The following is a 16,636-nucleotide window of genomic DNA, read 5'->3' as shown; positions in this document are numbered from 1 at the left end:
CCTTTCCATCTTGTTGGCACCACTCTCCTACCCCACATCCCATGCTCTCTTCCGGGGATCCCATAGCAAGGAGAGCTTTCATCTCCCTGAATCCCATCAGAGCAACAAACCCCATAGATCCGAGCCCAGCCCCTCCATAAGTCTCCACCATTTGGCTGCCCTCACAGCTGGGGAAGGGTCCACCAGGGCCTCAAGAGGATGTGGACCTTGGGCACTGGGATCACACTCTGGAGCGTTCCCATTTCAAGACATAAAACTATGTGCAAGCATCCAAAGGAGGGCTATGTAGAGGGCAAAGGGTCTGGAGGGCAAGGGGTGTGAAGAGCCACTGGGGTCCTGTGGTGTGCTCAGCGCAGAGCAGAGGAGCTGAGGGGAGGCCTGATGGAGGCAGCATGGAGCTGTGCCAGGGGAGGGGCAGCTGGGGGTCAGGGACAAGGGCTGCACCACAGGGCGGTGGGCACGGAACGGGCTGCTCAGGGCTGTAGGGGACACATCTGGTGCCATCCCTTCAGCACTAGTTGCTTCCTGCCTTCACTGGGTCCTGCAGGCCGGGCTCCAGCTCTCAGCTCCCCTTCCTTCTACGGTGGCAGCCACACACTGAAAAGCCTTCACACACATTTCAACAGGAACAGTGAACAACACATTTACTGGTCTTTGTATTTCTCAGACAAAAATGAAACAAACCGCATTAAGTTAAACAAACCAACAAACCTAAACCATCCCAGACTATTTCACCTACCACAAAGACATACAGCGGGGCACAGAAGCCCCAGGAAAATTTAGAAAAGCAGTAAAAGAAAAAAAGAAGAAAAAGATAAAAAAAAGAGGGACCTTTTCAGATCCTCTTTTAAGACTGTTTGGTTCTCCTTTCCTTCAGCGCCAACCTGAGTGTAACCTATGACTGTGCAACTGAGCCATATAAAACACATGGCCACATCCAGAGATGTCACCTTTGGACTCCACGCTTGAATTCCAATACTACTGAGCCTCAACAGAGAGCCTCCAACGTGCACTGGGCCACAAAGCCTGGCTCAGAGGTGGGACAGGCTGTGAGCTCTCCTGCCATCCCCAACCAAGAGTGATGCACTTCTGCATCAATGTGTTCCTTCCCCATGGTGTGTTTGGGGAGGAAGGAGGCACTCGCCTTTGAGGCATGGGTGCTTGTGCTCACACAAACGTGGGTTTCAGATCTTCTTTGAAGTTCACAACGGGCTGAGTCTTGCCCTGGGGCTCCAGCCAGCGTCCCATGGCTCCGCCAGGCTCCATATCTGTCTCTGTGCTGCTACTGCTGCTGCTGCTGCTGCTTCTGCCCAGAGGGCCGCGGGGACTCTGCAGACAGTGCTGGCAACACGGCCGGTGGCGGCAGGGAAACTCCTCCTCGGAGCTGCTGCTGGAGTCCGAGTCTGGGTAATGGTAAAGAGAGTGCAGGATGGAACGTGCTGGCACCCCCAGGCTACTCCGCTGCTGCCAGTCTTGTAGGGAAGCGTTGCGGTGACCCTCTAGTTCTGTGCCGCTCAGCGCCCAGCCCCGCAGCCCCAGCCAACCCTTGGCAGGGATGGAGGGAGAGGACAGTGATGGCTGGGGGAGTCCCCTGCCAGCCCCCTCACTTTCCTTACCCAGCCCGTGGCACCCTGGTTCCCCATGGCTCTGGGTTCCCAGCTTGCTGCCTGCTGTGCACCAGGCACGAGGGGATGCAGGAAGGCCAGTGGAGGTGGGGGGCATCAGGACACGCTGCCACCGCCAGGGTGGGTATGGGGTGAGGGAGCTGTGGACGGCTGGGTGCCCCTCTTGTGCCCTCCATATCCCACCTGTGTGCATCGGAAGGGCTGGGCTGCAGGTCCTGCTGTCCAGGCTGAGCTCCTGCAAGACTTCCTGCAGCTTGTCACTGCTCACATAGCTGACCTTGGGGGGATGCTCAACAACCACAGCAGCTAAGGCATCCTGCTCCAGAGGAAGCTTCTCAGCGAGCATTCCACACTCCTGGGCATGTTCTGGGCTGAATTCCAGGCTGTTTCCCATGTCAAAAAGCAGTTCTGGTGAGCACTCAGGCTCCTCCATCAGTCTGTGCTCATGGTTCACATGTTTCCAGAGGTCCTGAGCATCGCTGTTAGGAGGCACGGGACTGTGAGGCACAGAGGAAGTTTGCTGCCCATCCTTCTCTACATCCAGAGACCAGTTCTCCATGGGCACATCCCCAGCGCTGCTGCACTTGTCGCTATGCTGCCCTGTGCTCTGGGTGCAGGGATTCAACACTGCAGGGCTGCAGCCACCCTCCGCTGACATCAGCCTCATCAGCTTCTCCTTGGCGTTGTTCACTTGCTCCTGCAGGCTCTCAATCACGGCATTTTTCTGCATCAAACAAACAAGCGTCAAGCTTCTCCACTCTCACTTCATTTCTGCATTTCTCTTTTTTTTCTTTTTAATAGAAAAACGGGCTATGCCCCAGTTTTGACGCTTCAGGACGAGGACACAGAATGATGAAACAAACCAGCTCATCTTCTCAGGAGGGGGGTGGAGGTGTAATGAGGGGGTGCCCACCCCACCAAGATTGGGGTAGAGGGGCCATCAAGTCCCTTACCTCTGTCAGCAGCTGCTTCATGGCGTTCTTCTCCTCTATCAGCTGGTAGAGCTGCTCCTCGCTGTACACCGAGTGGTAGCTCCTGCTCGGGCTGCTGAAGTATTTTGCCATGTGGCTCAGAGTCTGGTTTTCTTCTTCAAAGGCCTTCCACTGCCTGAGCTGCAGGCACAAGGAGCTGTTACTGGGGGGAGGCAGCCACAGCAGGGAGAAGGAGACAATGGGACAGGGCACAGGGGACAAAAGCTGTGATAGATGAGCATGGAGACAGGCAGTGAAATGATGCTGCTGGGAGCATCCCGCACAGCCACACTGCCCTCTCCACAGCTTGGCTTCTAACACCATGATAGGCAGCTCCTGCCTGTATTGCAGCCTTCAAACATGCAGCAAAAGTACACCCCCCCCCCCCTCCTCCAACCCTATAACAAAGAGAGAATTGCACACAGCCTTGGCCCCAACCCATTGGTGACAAGCCGTCTACCCGCAGAGCTTCAGGTCTGTCTTGTCTAGTGCTCTGCACAGCCCAGCTCACAGCACTCATCGATCTCAGGCGAGCAATAGACAAGCGAGCCCATTAGGAGAAACAAGGCGATGAATTAACAGACGCAGGATAAATAAAATGCTCGAGGCCCCCAGGCTGCAGCACTGGAACAGCAGAGGCAGAAGGCACAAAGCAGCGCAGCTCAGCCACTCATCCTCGCTCAGAGAGCATGTGCAGGCGGGGGGCTTCTCAAGAGCTGCTAGCACAGGGGTTGGGGCTCTGTGCTTATATGGCACTGACTGGCCACAGAAGGGTCACCAATGCAGGCAGTGACCTTTTTCCCATCAGGTATTTGTGTGCCTGGGTGAGATCCCTCAACTCTTGCACAGATCTGTTCTTCCTTCAGCTTCAGCTCCTCCTCCCTTCCTCACCTCATTTCCCCGAGCCCTAACATCCCTCCAAACCCAACTCTAAGCAAACAGCTGTTTCCTCTCGCTGTTTTTTCCACTAACATCACAGAGCTGGCACTGTACCTGGGGGACAAAGATGAAGCAGTTGATCGTGGTCGTACACACAAAGATGCCTCCAGAGGTGATACCGAAGAGCAAGTTGTGCCAAGTGCGGAAGAAGCGGTGAACCAAAACAACGGTGCCGGCCACCAGGAAGATGAGGTTGACCCCCACGATGAGCGTTAGGGACTGGTTGACTGGTGGAGAGCTGACGCCGTCAGTCAGGCCGGCCAGGTACGTCCCATACAGCAGCAGCACACTCTGAAAGCAGAAGCCAGGGTCTGCCTTCAGCACAGAGCTGGCAGAGCATGGAAAATGGCGTCCCAAGGCCAGCTCCCACCACATGTCCTGATTAGGGCCCCCCCAGTACGTCCTGCAGCCTGTGTGTGTATAGCAGGCGCTCCAGAGGGAGCAGCAGACAGGACAGGGATGCTGTGTCAGCATCAGCTGGGCAGGAAGGCAGGACCAGTGGCAGAGATGGGACCAGGAATGCCATGGGGCAGGGTACGGCCTGGAGAGGGGGAATACTTTCTCTAGTATGCTGCAGTGGGAGCAGCCAAGGTAGATGAGAGAAGCAAGTCCCTTCAGGGACGTTCTGCAACAACATGGGGATGCGGCAGTGGGGAACATTCTGCAACAACACACCTCTGACGGAGCAGAAAGGAGGCTCAGAAGGATGTGTAGAAGGAAACAGCAGGACGGAAGAAGACGGGGGGTAGGCTGGAGGGGAGAGGATGTCCTTGGTGCCTCTAAATAGAAATCCGGGAAACCATTTGGTTCAATTCTTTTCACTTCCCTGCTTCCTGCCTGACTCCAGTGGTGGTGCTGGGGCTGGAGAAGGGCTCTGCGCACAGCAGCCCCCTCCCTGCTGACAATGGCAGACAGCACTGAGTGTTTCATGCCTTCCTCTGTCTCACAGGGCATGATCAGCCGTAAGCATCCTTTGGAAATGCCATCTAACACATTCCTTGCTAATGCAAGGACCCAAACAGCAGGAATGTGACTCCTACATTACCCCTGCAGCACCCAGCAAGTGCAGCTGCCAGCCTTTTGCTACTAATAAATCTTACATTGTTATCTGGGCATCGAGAAGAGCCCAGATACACTCTCAATCTGAGATCACTGTGAATTACCACAGGGAGCAGCGGCAGTGTGAGAAAGTAGATCTAGGCAGTCAATCAAGCCTGGACCACAACCACATTCACTGGATCTTGACAGCATTCACCACGGGGCACCTCCAAACACACGTCCCGAGGGCAAGCACCAAAATGCCATTTAAAATTCACATAGTCTGCCAGGGACGCAGACAAAAACACTGCCATCCGGTAAATTGGAGCTTTAAATAAGCACAGGGCTAAGTTTGGTTGTTGTTGTTTTAAATCCTGAGCAGAGGACTGCACTCCTCATTCAATTGATGACCTTGGCAAACCATTGCTGCCCATTGCTGCGTGCCAGTAAGAGCGGGATAATACACTGAGTGGCTTCACAAAGGGCTGAGCACAGTAATGCCTTGGAAGATAAGAAGTGCTACATACACATGGAGATGGAGCCTGCTCTCCCATTAGTGTAAGTCCTGATTAACTCCAGAGAAACCACTAAAGAAATACCTGCTAGATAGGATCAGGGTCAGGCTGAAGGCATCGCTAATTAAGGTTAACTATGACAGAAAGAGTTTCCTTGTGAATGGAGGAACAAAAACAGCCTATGGGAGAAGCATTCCCATCTGAGCCCTGAAGAAGCCTAACACTACTGGAGACGACATCAGGAATGGAGATGCAGCACTGAAAGTGGCTGCCCGGGGGAGGTCTGAAGTCCCCAGCACTAAAGGCTTGTTAAGACGAGGCTGGGTAAGCTAATGTCTCTAAAATGGAGCAGAGGGGGGAGAAGGACAGTGTCTGGAGGCCTCTATCTACTCTTTTTCCTATAGTTCCTTGTAGATGGTCGGTGAGTCAGAAGCGAATGAAGCCATGCACAAGGGCAAGCTGTGAGCTCACCAAAATCTACTCGCTGAAGTGCTTCCAGCCTCTGCCAGTCCAAAGACACATGAGACTTCGGATAATTACAGCTATAATTACACTTACATAGTTACATCAGTATAACTAACTCTCCTGGAATATGAATGGCCGCGTACAACGCTACACCAGTGAAAGTGAGCTTTGGTGGTATAATTAAGCCGATAAACATCCTGTACAGGTAGGCACCAAGCACCTGTCGTCAGCACCTCAACCTCCCTGATGTGGTGGCAGAGGACTCAGGGACACGGTGCATCACTGGGGTGGGCGGTCAAGAGAAACCTCATAGAAGAAGTGAGCTTCAGAAAATATTAAGGCAGAAGCTGTAAGGAGGAAGAGAGATGAGGTGTGGGTGGCTACAAGGTGAGAACTGGAGAGGCAGCAGGGATAGAGCGGCTAACAGGGGATGCAAGAGGGAAGGAATAGAGAAGACAGGAGTTCGGGGTGAACAGAAGCAGCTGAGATCTGCAGCGCACGTGTGGCTTGGGAATCAAATAAATGGGTTACGTACCTTAAACCCTAAAACGAGAACGAGCCAAAGATCGGAATAAAGAGATGCACAGGACTGCATCCGGTTCACTGAGCAGGTCATGCCTTTCTCTGTGGCCTACAAGGCAATGGGAAGGCAGAAATGAAGACTGCTGCCCTGCCCAGGAGCAGACAGGCCAATGGGCAGATGGGTCTGCAAACCCAAGCAAGTCTCCTCTGCACACTCCTAAAGGGAAATGCCAAACCTGGTGCTGCTGAGGAAGACAGTTAAAGGGAAACTGTGGTATTTCAGGGCCGCCTATGCCGTTTCCAAGAGCAGCTGCAGATGGCAAGGGGCTCTCCTGTGGCACCCAGATGACCTGCACAGACTGGCTTTGGTCATTCACCAGGATACCACTGCTCGGTATCTCTACCAGATACCGCTTCCAGGTCTGTGGTTGATCCTTCCCTATATAATAGGCCATAGACACAAGCCTAGCCTGGAGCGTACAGAAGGCTGCACAGCTCATCTCTCTACCTGTTTTTCAAACAGCCCCTCCAAAAGCTTAAACTGTTGGCCAACTTTGCCAACAGAGCTCAGACAGGACACAGCACAACACTGTACCATCCCATTACCCGCAATGAGACGCTGAAGCTCCGGAAGCATTGGACCGGGTCGGAGAAAACCCACGTGAAGAGCAGCACAGCATCCGCCAACACCAACACCGCTATCATTGCCAGCAGCTGGAGGTCTTTGATAATCTGCAAATGTGGAAGTGTCACAGGAGTGTGATGTGGTGGTAGCAACAGCCATCCCAAATCACTGCATGCCGTTCTGGGCACTCGGTACTCACCACCCTCTTGTCCGGCACCCGCTGGGTGAACACCTTGTAGAGCCTCCAGCTCTTTCCCAGGATGGGCCCAAGCACCAGAGAGGTCCCCACACACAGCAGGCAGAGCCGCAGCTGCAGGCAGGGAAAGGAGACAGGCTGGGGACACGTCTACAGGGCCCCAGTTGACACTCGTATCCCGCTCCCACCCATGTCCATGCACGTAGACACGTGTGAGGGCACCCATCCTGGCAACCGCTGCTCACCTGGATGAGCATTTCCGATTTCCCTGGCGACAGGCTCTGCTCCTGAATCCCGAAGAGGTAAGCACTAGCATAAGTCAAGCCACTGCCCAGCAGGGTCACAATGTTCAGATTGGGGCTGGACATCTTCACAATCCTCCAGGAGACAAAGCAGGGAAGTGGTGACAGTTACTGAGCACGGCGGCCAAGCAGCACCGGGACGACGTCCCCTTGCAGGGATGAGGGTGGCCTTGCTTGTCTCGTGCTGTCCCTCAGGCTCATCCCTGCCATACCTGTACCCTGAGCCCAGGGCAAGACCTTGCAGCAGGAAGGGAGGCCCTCACCTGTTTTTCCTGAAGCGGATGGTGAAGGCAAGGAAGAATAGAGCAAGCAGGACTCCTGCGGTCAGAAACGTCCACACGACTCCCAGGAGGGCAGCGGAGAAGGATGGGGAGCTCTTTGCACTGCGGTCAGATGACGTCTGTGGAAGGTGGAAGGGGTGAGGAGGAAGAGGACATCTCCGGGGCTCCCAGTGAGGGAGGTCCCTTCACTGGCATGGCTGCTCAGCACCAAAGGACGTGAAACCATGCTTCCCAAACTCCTCTATCTCTCATATACACACACACAAAACAGCTGCTGTTTCCCCGCACATCAGCGACCTGTGACTGTGTGAAATTGATGGAGCGCTTTGTTTACCACTGAGCAGAGTAAATCCTTGCCCTAGCAGGGGGAATATTAATTGTAGCAAAGCTGCCAGGGCCATGGAGCCAAGCAGCTTATGGCCCTCTCATTAAGGGCTGCACTCGGCCGGTCCCTGCGGCAGCCTCACGTGGAGCCGAGCGCTTGCACACACGTCCTCGAGTTGTTCCTGCTGGCCCGGCACTGGGAACAGGTGCCTCTTATTGCAGATGGTGACTTTTAATTAAACGCTGCTCTATTAATATTTGAAAAGCCCTTTGAAGTGGCAGGGGGTGGGAAAGGCCAAGGGCGGAGAAGGACACCCAGAGCGCAGCCTCTAGCAGGAGGGGACCATGTTGACCCATGCCCTTCTCCATCCCTCCTCCCAAATCCCCTTCCCTGGAGGAAACGTACGATAGTGACAGTGCAGAGCTCCTGCAGCATCCGTCGCTGCTGATCCTGGTTGCCGAAGCCAGGCTGGCCATCGCAGAGCTCAGAGCAGTTGAAACCCAGCTCCATAGCACACCCTCAGCCTTCATCCAAGACAGCCTCTGGTTCAGCGCAGGGTGCCCGGCTGACACGGTGCCATCCCGCACCGTCCCGCCCAGCCCCTTTGGGTGCCCTGCAGAACAACATGCAGTGGGTGTCACTGCGGCTGCCAGCCCCCAGTGCAGAGCCCAGGCCAGGCATGTGCCAGCCCTGGCACCCCGGCCCCCATGCACTCTCACTGCCTCCTTTGCTCCTCTTCGGTGGGGATTTTAATAGGCTTCATTACCATTTTAGACATGAGGTCATACTTAAGCTCAAGCATCCCTACCCAATTACCATTGTCACTGGTTTTAATTAGCTTCCCGTACACGGCCCTTAGTGAGGCTCCCGCCACCAGCAGCTGGGGAGGATGCACGAAAGCTCTGTCCCTGCTTACTGGTAGCGGCAGGGAGGCAAAAACTCTTTCTAGGAGTGTTCCTTGATGCTGCCCCAGCACATGAACCCCGAGCTCAGACCCAAAACACAGCTAAAGGGCCCAGCACCACCATTCATTCCCCTTCCTCAGGTGCACCTCGTGGGTCAGAAGCTCCTGGAAAGGAAAAGCTGCCACCACGTGCACAGCAAAAGGCCAGCACCAGGTGAGGCTGTCCCACAACTCACAGATGGACATTGGTCTGCAGGGAGCTCGTGGGGCACCTCTGGGTGAACACAGTGATGCCCAGCCGCCCCAAGAGCCAGCACATCTCCCCATGAAGCTGCCCCTTGGGAGCACTTGGGTCAAAGGCAATTTGCATTTAACTCAATGTCGAGCTGCATCTTTAGGTTCTCCTAGTCCCAAGATGACTTGTCTGCTGATGATGAGCAACTGTATATGGGTGTATAAACATCCTGCAATAACACTGGTGACGTTTAAATCTTGACTCTCTCTAATGTTTCTCTTTGCTTTCAGATCCTTGTTTGAAAAAGCAAAGGAATAAAACCCCAAACTTAAAGAAGCTGAAAAATCTACGCAAAATGCCTGAGCCCGAAGCAGGCCCGATGAAGGTTTCACCTCACCTAATCATTATTCACCTAGTGTTGAAGGCTTCCACCCAAAAACAAGGCAGTGTCACAACTCCATGGATCCAAAGGTGGAAAACCAAACAAGTCAATGTGCAAATAACGGAACGATCCCCACTTATCTTCAACACCTCCAGGCACAGCGACTGCACCACCTCCCTGGGCAGCTGTGCCACTGCCTTACCGCTCCTTCTGAGAAGGCATTTTTCCTAATGCCCAACCTGAGAGAGTCCAAGGAGGAGGCTCTGTTAATCTTATGCCCCCGCTGATGGGAGATGGGGCCTACTGGTGGGGAGCAGGCCCAGCAGGACGGGATGCCGGGCCCCACGCTTAAACCACCGAGCCATCTGATAGCTTTTCTAGTAAGATGAGTGACATGAGATGGGTTTTGCAATTCAGAAAACTCTGGTGCTTCTAAGGAAGATTCGCGCTGCTCCCTTCTGCTGTTCTTGCCCAACAAGATCCCTTCTCGTTTGACCTGAGAAACCTGCAGCATCTCCAACCCCAAGGCGGCCAAAAAAATCCCAAGCTACGCTCACGGCAGCACCTCCAAACACAGCTATTCAAGCATTGCCTCTTCCTCTCCCCTCCCAGCTTTCCCATGAACCATTTCCAGCCACCCCTACAAAGTGGCCATGCATTCATCCTCATCCACCTTCCAGATATGGAAGCATTGTTGGCTGCCCATCCATGCTGCCGATGCCGTCACCTCCTGCTTCCATCCCCTCTTTGCAAATCCACCTCTTCCCAGCCATTCCCATCCAACTCCTGTCCCAACGCGCCACTCTGAGCCATAACCCCGAGCTGTGGCCTCCAGGCACTCACACTGCTGGCAGACACAGGGAGGCACAGCCTGCACCGCTCTCCATAACTGCACCCATAAAAGCCATCTAGCTTGCTATTCACAGGAGCAACTCAAACCTGAGGTGTGTGGGACTTAATTAAGATAGAGGTTCTCTCCTTGCTGCTGAGCTATGGAAGCGCAGAGAGGCCACAGCGGGATGCTTCCATGAGGTCTGAGCGCTGCAGATGGAGCTCAGCATTTCAGGAGCTGGCAGAGAGGAGCTCCTGCAATCAGACACTGGCCCTGAGCAGCCCCGGTAGCCGTGTGCTCCCGCAGCTCGGGTGAGGGTGGCGGCACCGCAAAGCCGGGCAGAGGGGATGCTGCCAACCCAGAACAGCTCGCCATCATTTGTATGATTCCTGCCTTTTAAAATCAGACGGGAGCTTGGAAATCGGATGACAGGTTCTGAGCCCCAAACAGGAGGCAGAGCAGTCTCTGGTGCCTCCTGGGGAGGTGCCCCGTGTGGGTCAGAGCCACGCCAGCTCCCACCGGGCTCGCCCTGGCAGGGCGCAGGCGAGGCGATGCCGGCACATCAAGGGCGCCAAGAAACGCCAGCTGCAACTCAACCCGGGCTGCGGCCGGGCGACGGCTGCCAGTTTCCAGGGATCCGGTTTCCCCGCTCTCCTCCGAGCCCCGCTCGGGCTGCAGGGTGGCCGTGGGGCAGTGGAAAATACGCGGCCCTGGCCGTGCGCAGCGCTGACATCCAGCCGAGGCCGAGCGGGGATGTCGTGAGCCGCTCCCGGCACGCTGCCCCCGAGCAAAGGAGCAGGAGCGGGGATGCTGCAGGGCCAAACGGGACCCTCTGCCCCGCTGGGGGGTTGAGCGCAGCCTTTCCTCCCTTTGCTCCTTCCACTCCAATGAAACCCAGTGTGTTCCGGGAAGCGAGCTCACCGGAGCCACAACTTCCCATCCCCGCATCCCGCAGCCAACCCGCTCCTGCTCAGCATCCCCTGCACGGCGCAGCCCGTAGGGTGCGGGGACTTTCAAAAGAGGGGGAAAAAAAAACCAACACACCGTCTCACGCCCACCACCGTTGCGAGGCCGGAGGTGATCTCCAGCACCGCGCCGCACCCCGAACACGGAGCAACCGGAGCAACCCGAGCACCAAGCGCTGCGAGCACGGAGCCCACCGACCAACACCTCCCCGAAGCGGGGCCCCAAAGCCGCTCGCCCCCCGCTGCAGCCCCCGACCCACCTGCACCGGCCCGAAGCTGTGCGGAGCGCCGCCGAGCTGCGAACCTCGGGGCTGACGACGGCTGCGTCCGGCTCAGCTCGGCACGGCTCGGCACGGCTCGGCACGGTGGAGGCGGGAGGCGGGGAGGGGCCGGGGCGGCCCCGCTCCTCCCGCCCGGCTCGGCGTCTCCCCGCCGGGGTCCCGGTTTCCCTCGGTCCCGGCTTTAATCCGGGGGCCGGGAGCTCCCTGTCCCACCCACAGACCCTGCGGCCCCCGGCATCCTCACTCCTTCTCTTTCCCTCTCGCCTCCCGCAGCCCCGGCGCACGCGTTAACTTCCAGCCTCTCCCAACTCTATGTGACCTGGTTTTCTACCCCGGCTCCTTCAGCTGAAAGCCCCCAGCAGCTCCCAGGTTCACGTCCCGGCCCCACATCACCTCTGGAAAGCGCTGAGCTCTGCCAAGCGGGTGTTTCCCTCCCCTACAGCTCGTGATGTGCGCAGTGATCGCTCTCGCTGCCGCTGAGCTCCGAAGCCTCGGCGCTCCAAGGAGCTGGGTAACGGCTGCACCGCGTGGAACTGTTACTAACGTCTCTCCGGAGACGGTGGGGTCGGTGTGTTTGTTACAGGTGGGATTTTCATCCTAAAAGTTCACATTACACCGCAGCATTAAAATCAGCCTCTGTTTCAACCACGGCTTCGGTCACCTGCCAAACTCCCCGTAAACTACTCAGTTTTCAGTCCAAGTTTTCCTTTGGGATGAACTGCACGTTGTGTTTAATTCGGTTTGGGGAACATCAGACTTCATTAATCCGAATTGCTGTCTGACCGCCTATGACTGCCCTGAGATGTCCATCCTGACCCCACTCACTGAGGCCATCAGTCACACGTGTGCTGCATATAGCGCTCCCTCTTGGTTTTGCTCATGGGCACCAATACACACACAGCCTGCAGCAACGTACCCAAACACTGCATCAGGTAGCACTGTGATGGACATGAAGCACTGTGCACGTCTGTCGTTTGCCATCTTCTCAGCACGTGGCAGCCAATGGCTGCAACATGTCCTCTAAAGCAAGGGGGAATGGAGATCACAGAATCACAGAATGACCTGGGTTGGAAGGGACCCCAATGATCATGTAGTTCCAACCCTCCTGCTTAGCAGGGCCACCAAACATACGCATTTACTAGATCAGGTTGCCCAGGGCCCTGTCCAACCTGGTCTTGAACATCTCCAAGGACGGGGCATCCACAACCTCCAACCAATAAACCAAAAGATAAACCAAAAGAGGGGAGATTTAGGTTAGATATTAGGTAGAAATTCTTCACTCGGAGAGCGGGGAGGCGCTGGCACAGACTGCCCAGAGAAGCTGTGGTGCCCCATCTCTGGAGGCTTCCAAGGCCAGGTTGGATGGGGCAGAAGCTACGGCGCAGTCTGAAGCAAGAATTTCAGCTCCAGCGTGGTTTCCACTGTGCTCAGAATCCAAGTTTACTCCCACCAGTGGAAACTGGTTTGCGAGCAACACCCTGCTCACCTATCCTGTCTCCTATGCAAACAAGGCTGATCCCAGATTCACCTGACGGGAGGTCAGACAGGTACAGAGGGCTCGGGCCTGACACATCATTCAGCCCCTGTTCGGCCATTTCCCTGCAATCAATGAGCTGCCGGTGGACAGGTGGTACACTCAGCTCTCCCTGATCCATTCTGCTCCAATCGCTTCATCTCTGACAAGAGCCTCTCCAATTTGTTGGGATCATTTCCTTTTTTGAGAGTGATATCCTGAGGGAATGAGTCTCTTTCAGAGCACATTCAAGTGTCCATTGTCGTGGCTTTGGCAATATTTAAAACTTCTGGCAAACAAACTGCAACAAATATAACAATGGGAGGAGTCTCCCAAAGCTGTGAAGCTCTGACAAGTTTCTGTGGCAGGACAGAAGAAGAAACCCAGCACATCTTGGAACAGGCTGTGGGTGCCCCATCCCTGCAGGCGTTTGGGGCCAGGTTGGAGGGGCCAGAGGCAGCCACAGCTGGTGGGTGGCAACTCTTTTGGTGAATGAATGACTGAATTCCTCCAAAGTCTGTCAGTGCTTCATGGAAGGACCATGCTGGTGTCCCACAGCAATGCTCCATACAGACCTCCAAGGACAGAGCTGTTGAGGAATCCATCTGGGCTTTGCACAGGCCCCAGTACATGCCCACACAGGATACTGGGAGTTCAGCTAATTTATGTAGGCGACTGCTCATGTCCAGTGTGCCCAATAATCCAGCCTGCTCTTTCCTGTAATACTGAGTCCTCGTGTGTTATTATTAAAGGTTCAGCATGAGCTGGAACCCAGGGAAAGCAGCCAGCTTCTTTGATGCTAATGTGAACCACTAAAGCTGTCAGGGTTCACCCGCTGAGGCCAGCAACACCCAAGTCCAGCAGCACTTAGTGGTCTCGGGGGGTATCACATCCTCACAGGATTTGATAAGGAAACAACAAAGCCTCCTGCAGTGCTGTGCTTCAGCTGTGCCCGTCTGCTAAATAACAGGTGGTAAATGATGGTTTCCTTCAATTGTAGCAGTCTGTGACTACCTATGAAGTCACACAGTGACCTCAGCTCAGTGCTTCACTGAAGCAGAAGAAATACTTCGTCGCTGTGATGTTTTTCTTTCTAACAACAGAGAATAAAAACAAACCCCAAAGTCTTTCTATTAACGTGGATCTAACTCTCATCACAACAGAAGCACCCTTTTTTTCTGGCTCTAGCTACTAATCTGAAGCACTTTGCTGATTACGGTCCCTCTCAGGTGGTCTTTCGTTGCAGTGGGGACCTGGGGCTCACCCCCTGCTGCTGAGTCCATATCCTACACCTAGAAGCCAGATAATAGATTTCCCACATCCTTTAAGGCTGAGTCAGGCCCGGGATCACTAGAACAGAACTTGAAGCACTCAGATAAACACGTTTGCCACTTCCTTGCCACTAAGAAACTTGAAGCAGTGACTGCGGGCTGCTTTCCCTGAACTTTAGAAACTGAGATGGGAAAATATTTTACAACCGCAGCAGCTTTTGGTGCGAGAGGTTGCTGTCATTTAAAAGCATTATAATCACCTACTTCACAGAGCTACGCACACCAGCCCAACGTTGTAAACCCTCTGAAGCTTTGAAACCCATTCAGCCTGGTCTCCTTTAAAACTAAAAGAAACACACCCTTCTTTTTTTCTTTCCTTAAGAAAAGGAGCCTTTGAAAAAGTTTATGAATAGATGTTTGCCAGTGAAATCCACAGAAGACAATTATTACCAGATAAAAGATCATGGAGGCATCTGACAGCTTGTTTGTTTTCGGTGGAAACCTCTCAGGCCTGTGATGATGCTCAGGCTCCTCAGTGCAGGAAGAATGAATGAGCAATGGCGGATTTTTATCACTCTAACCAATAGTTCCAGCATCAACGCTTTCTCACAAAACTCAGCTCCTGCGGTAGTTGGTCAAACCCAAGGGATCCCCCATGTTTCTGGAAGCAGGCTTGGGAAAATACAGAGTCCTGGCACCTGGAGCAGTAGCTGAAGATGACCAGAACAGTCTTATTTTCAAGTGCCATTTGAGCCTTTTTGATGCTGGGCTATTATTCTGGAGTTCAGGAATTAATGTGCTGCCTGAACAAAGCCACCACAGACCCACGTCCACTCCTGTGGTTGCCTTGACCAGGACTACTGCTATTACGGCCGTCTGAAAAGAAGTCTCTGGAAAGATGAAAAGGTTTTCCTTGGGTGATGAACCAGCCATTAGCAGGATTCGCTGGTTCATGATTACCTACAAATCTCCCCACCATCCCAGATGTCACTGGGGGACTCATCTGACAGTGCCTTAATACTATCAGTGAGAAATAAATAGCCATTTGTGAGGCATGCTTCCCTATTTCTGACATGCTACGTGCCCACCCATTGGGAAAGAGCTGCCTGTTACCTTTACACACCATGAAGTATGTTATGTCTCTATCCACAGGCAACACCACTCTTATTTCAGTAACATCCGGATCAGAAGGAGTGCATCTCATCTTGTCCCAGCAAAGCATCATTAGGTTTCACCTTCAAGAAATAAGCTTCTGGATTCAAACAGTCAACTGCATAATGGTAAAGCCACATTCATTTTTCCACGCTGAAGGTAGGCAAGCCCTGCTAATCATCTGCTGTGCAAATGGCATTGCGTGGGGTCATTTACATGCAACGAGGACAAGGTGAACAAGGAGAAGGCTGGCCTCCTCATGTGGTGAGCATGGCCTCCCTCTGCCCTCTTTCCTGGAGGAAGGCACCAGCCACAGACAGCTGCTTGGCACTGGGAGGCCCAGAGCTGGGATACACCTCACCAGGGCTCTTCCAGCCACTACAACACAGGCTAAGTTTACGGCAATAAATCAGAGCTTCCATACTTCACTCAGGGTGAAATGCCTAAGGCACTCTATCAAGAGATGAAGGCCCTCCTGGATGCACTCCACAGCAGCTCATGGCCTTGTGGCTGACTGCCGAAGAGCCCTCAGAGCTCAGGGATGTAAACACCCGCTGCCATAACAAGCCCAGAGCACACAGGTTGGCAGCAGCTGATTGAGGAAGGCTTTTGGCTCTTAAGGCCATACATCTCCCTTCCACATGCTCAGCAAACCAGGTCTATGGGCAGGGTGCCCAGACAGGACCAGGCCACAGTACCAGGCACAGCCAGTGTTAGGGCCGCTCTTTCCCTTGAGACCATCACGAAGGGTTATCTTCAGGCAGAGCTTTGAAAGAGAGGAGTGGGCAGATGGGGTTGTAAGCTGAGAAAACCAAAAATAGTTTCAAACTTTCCCGAATTGTTTAAAACATGTTTCAACCGGCCCAGTCACGTGGGGTTTCCGCAAGGCCTTTCATGATTGCATCTCTCCACAGAAGTCTGCTGCTGCTGCTTTAAAGAGAGAGACACAAACAAACAGGCACGGTTTAACCCCAGATATGTGGAGAGAATAACCGGGGAACGTTAACTTTGCAAAACACAGTGCTGTGTTTGTTTGAAGATGAAAACACTGCGCTCAGTTTTTCAAGCAGCCCTTTGCTGCTGCTCCTCCTGATGGCGGCAATAAAGAGTGCTTGGTTATGTTCATCCAGTCAGTGTTTTAAAATCCTCCTGTTTGTTCTTTCCAGCAGCACTGTACGTAACAGCACACGAAGCACTGAGTGCAGACAGTGCTTTCAGGTACCCACATCCAGGCAGGATTTATGAGCAGAGTGCTGTGAGCCTTCTGCTAAGGAGCAGGGGAACGTGGAGAAACTCT

At 54.0% G+C, this 16,636-nt stretch overlaps 1 protein-coding gene across 5 annotated transcripts; it reads right to left on the bottom strand.

Moving 5' to 3' along the window:
* Positions 1 to 617: 617 nt before the first annotated feature.
* GPR156 (G protein-coupled receptor 156) lies at positions 618 to 11,921 on the bottom strand. Of its 5 annotated transcripts, XM_085524679.1 has the most exons (11): positions 11,383 to 11,476; positions 8,210 to 8,417; positions 7,462 to 7,598; positions 7,142 to 7,274; positions 6,900 to 7,010; positions 6,682 to 6,807; positions 6,089 to 6,184; positions 3,590 to 3,826; positions 2,579 to 2,737; positions 1,809 to 2,349; positions 618 to 1,403 (listed from the first exon to the last, which is right to left on the bottom strand). In XM_085524679.1, exons 2-11 carry the CDS (start codon positions 8,312 to 8,314, stop codon positions 1,168 to 1,170), a joined length of 1,881 nt encoding a protein of 626 aa, XP_085380805.1. In that variant the 5' UTR covers positions 8,315 to 8,417; positions 11,383 to 11,476; the 3' UTR covers positions 618 to 1,167. The 5 variants fall into 5 exon arrangements, with proteins under 5 accessions (XP_085380805.1, XP_015730232.2, XP_015730223.2 ...); XM_015874746.3 differs by lacking the exon at positions 11,383 to 11,476 and adding an exon at positions 11,797 to 11,921 and having other exon boundaries at positions 618 to 2,349; XM_015874737.3 differs by having other exon boundaries at positions 618 to 2,349; positions 11,383 to 11,483.
* Positions 11,922 to 16,636: the final 4,715 nt, after the last annotated feature.

The sequence above is a fragment of the Coturnix japonica genome, chromosome 1, assembly GCF_054131305.1.
Source record: "Coturnix japonica strain WE chromosome 1, WE-NBRP24, whole genome shotgun sequence".
Lineage (NCBI taxonomy): Eukaryota > Metazoa > Chordata > Aves > Galliformes > Phasianidae > Coturnix > Coturnix japonica.
This window is presented reverse-complemented; position numbering and strand designations above follow the sequence as displayed.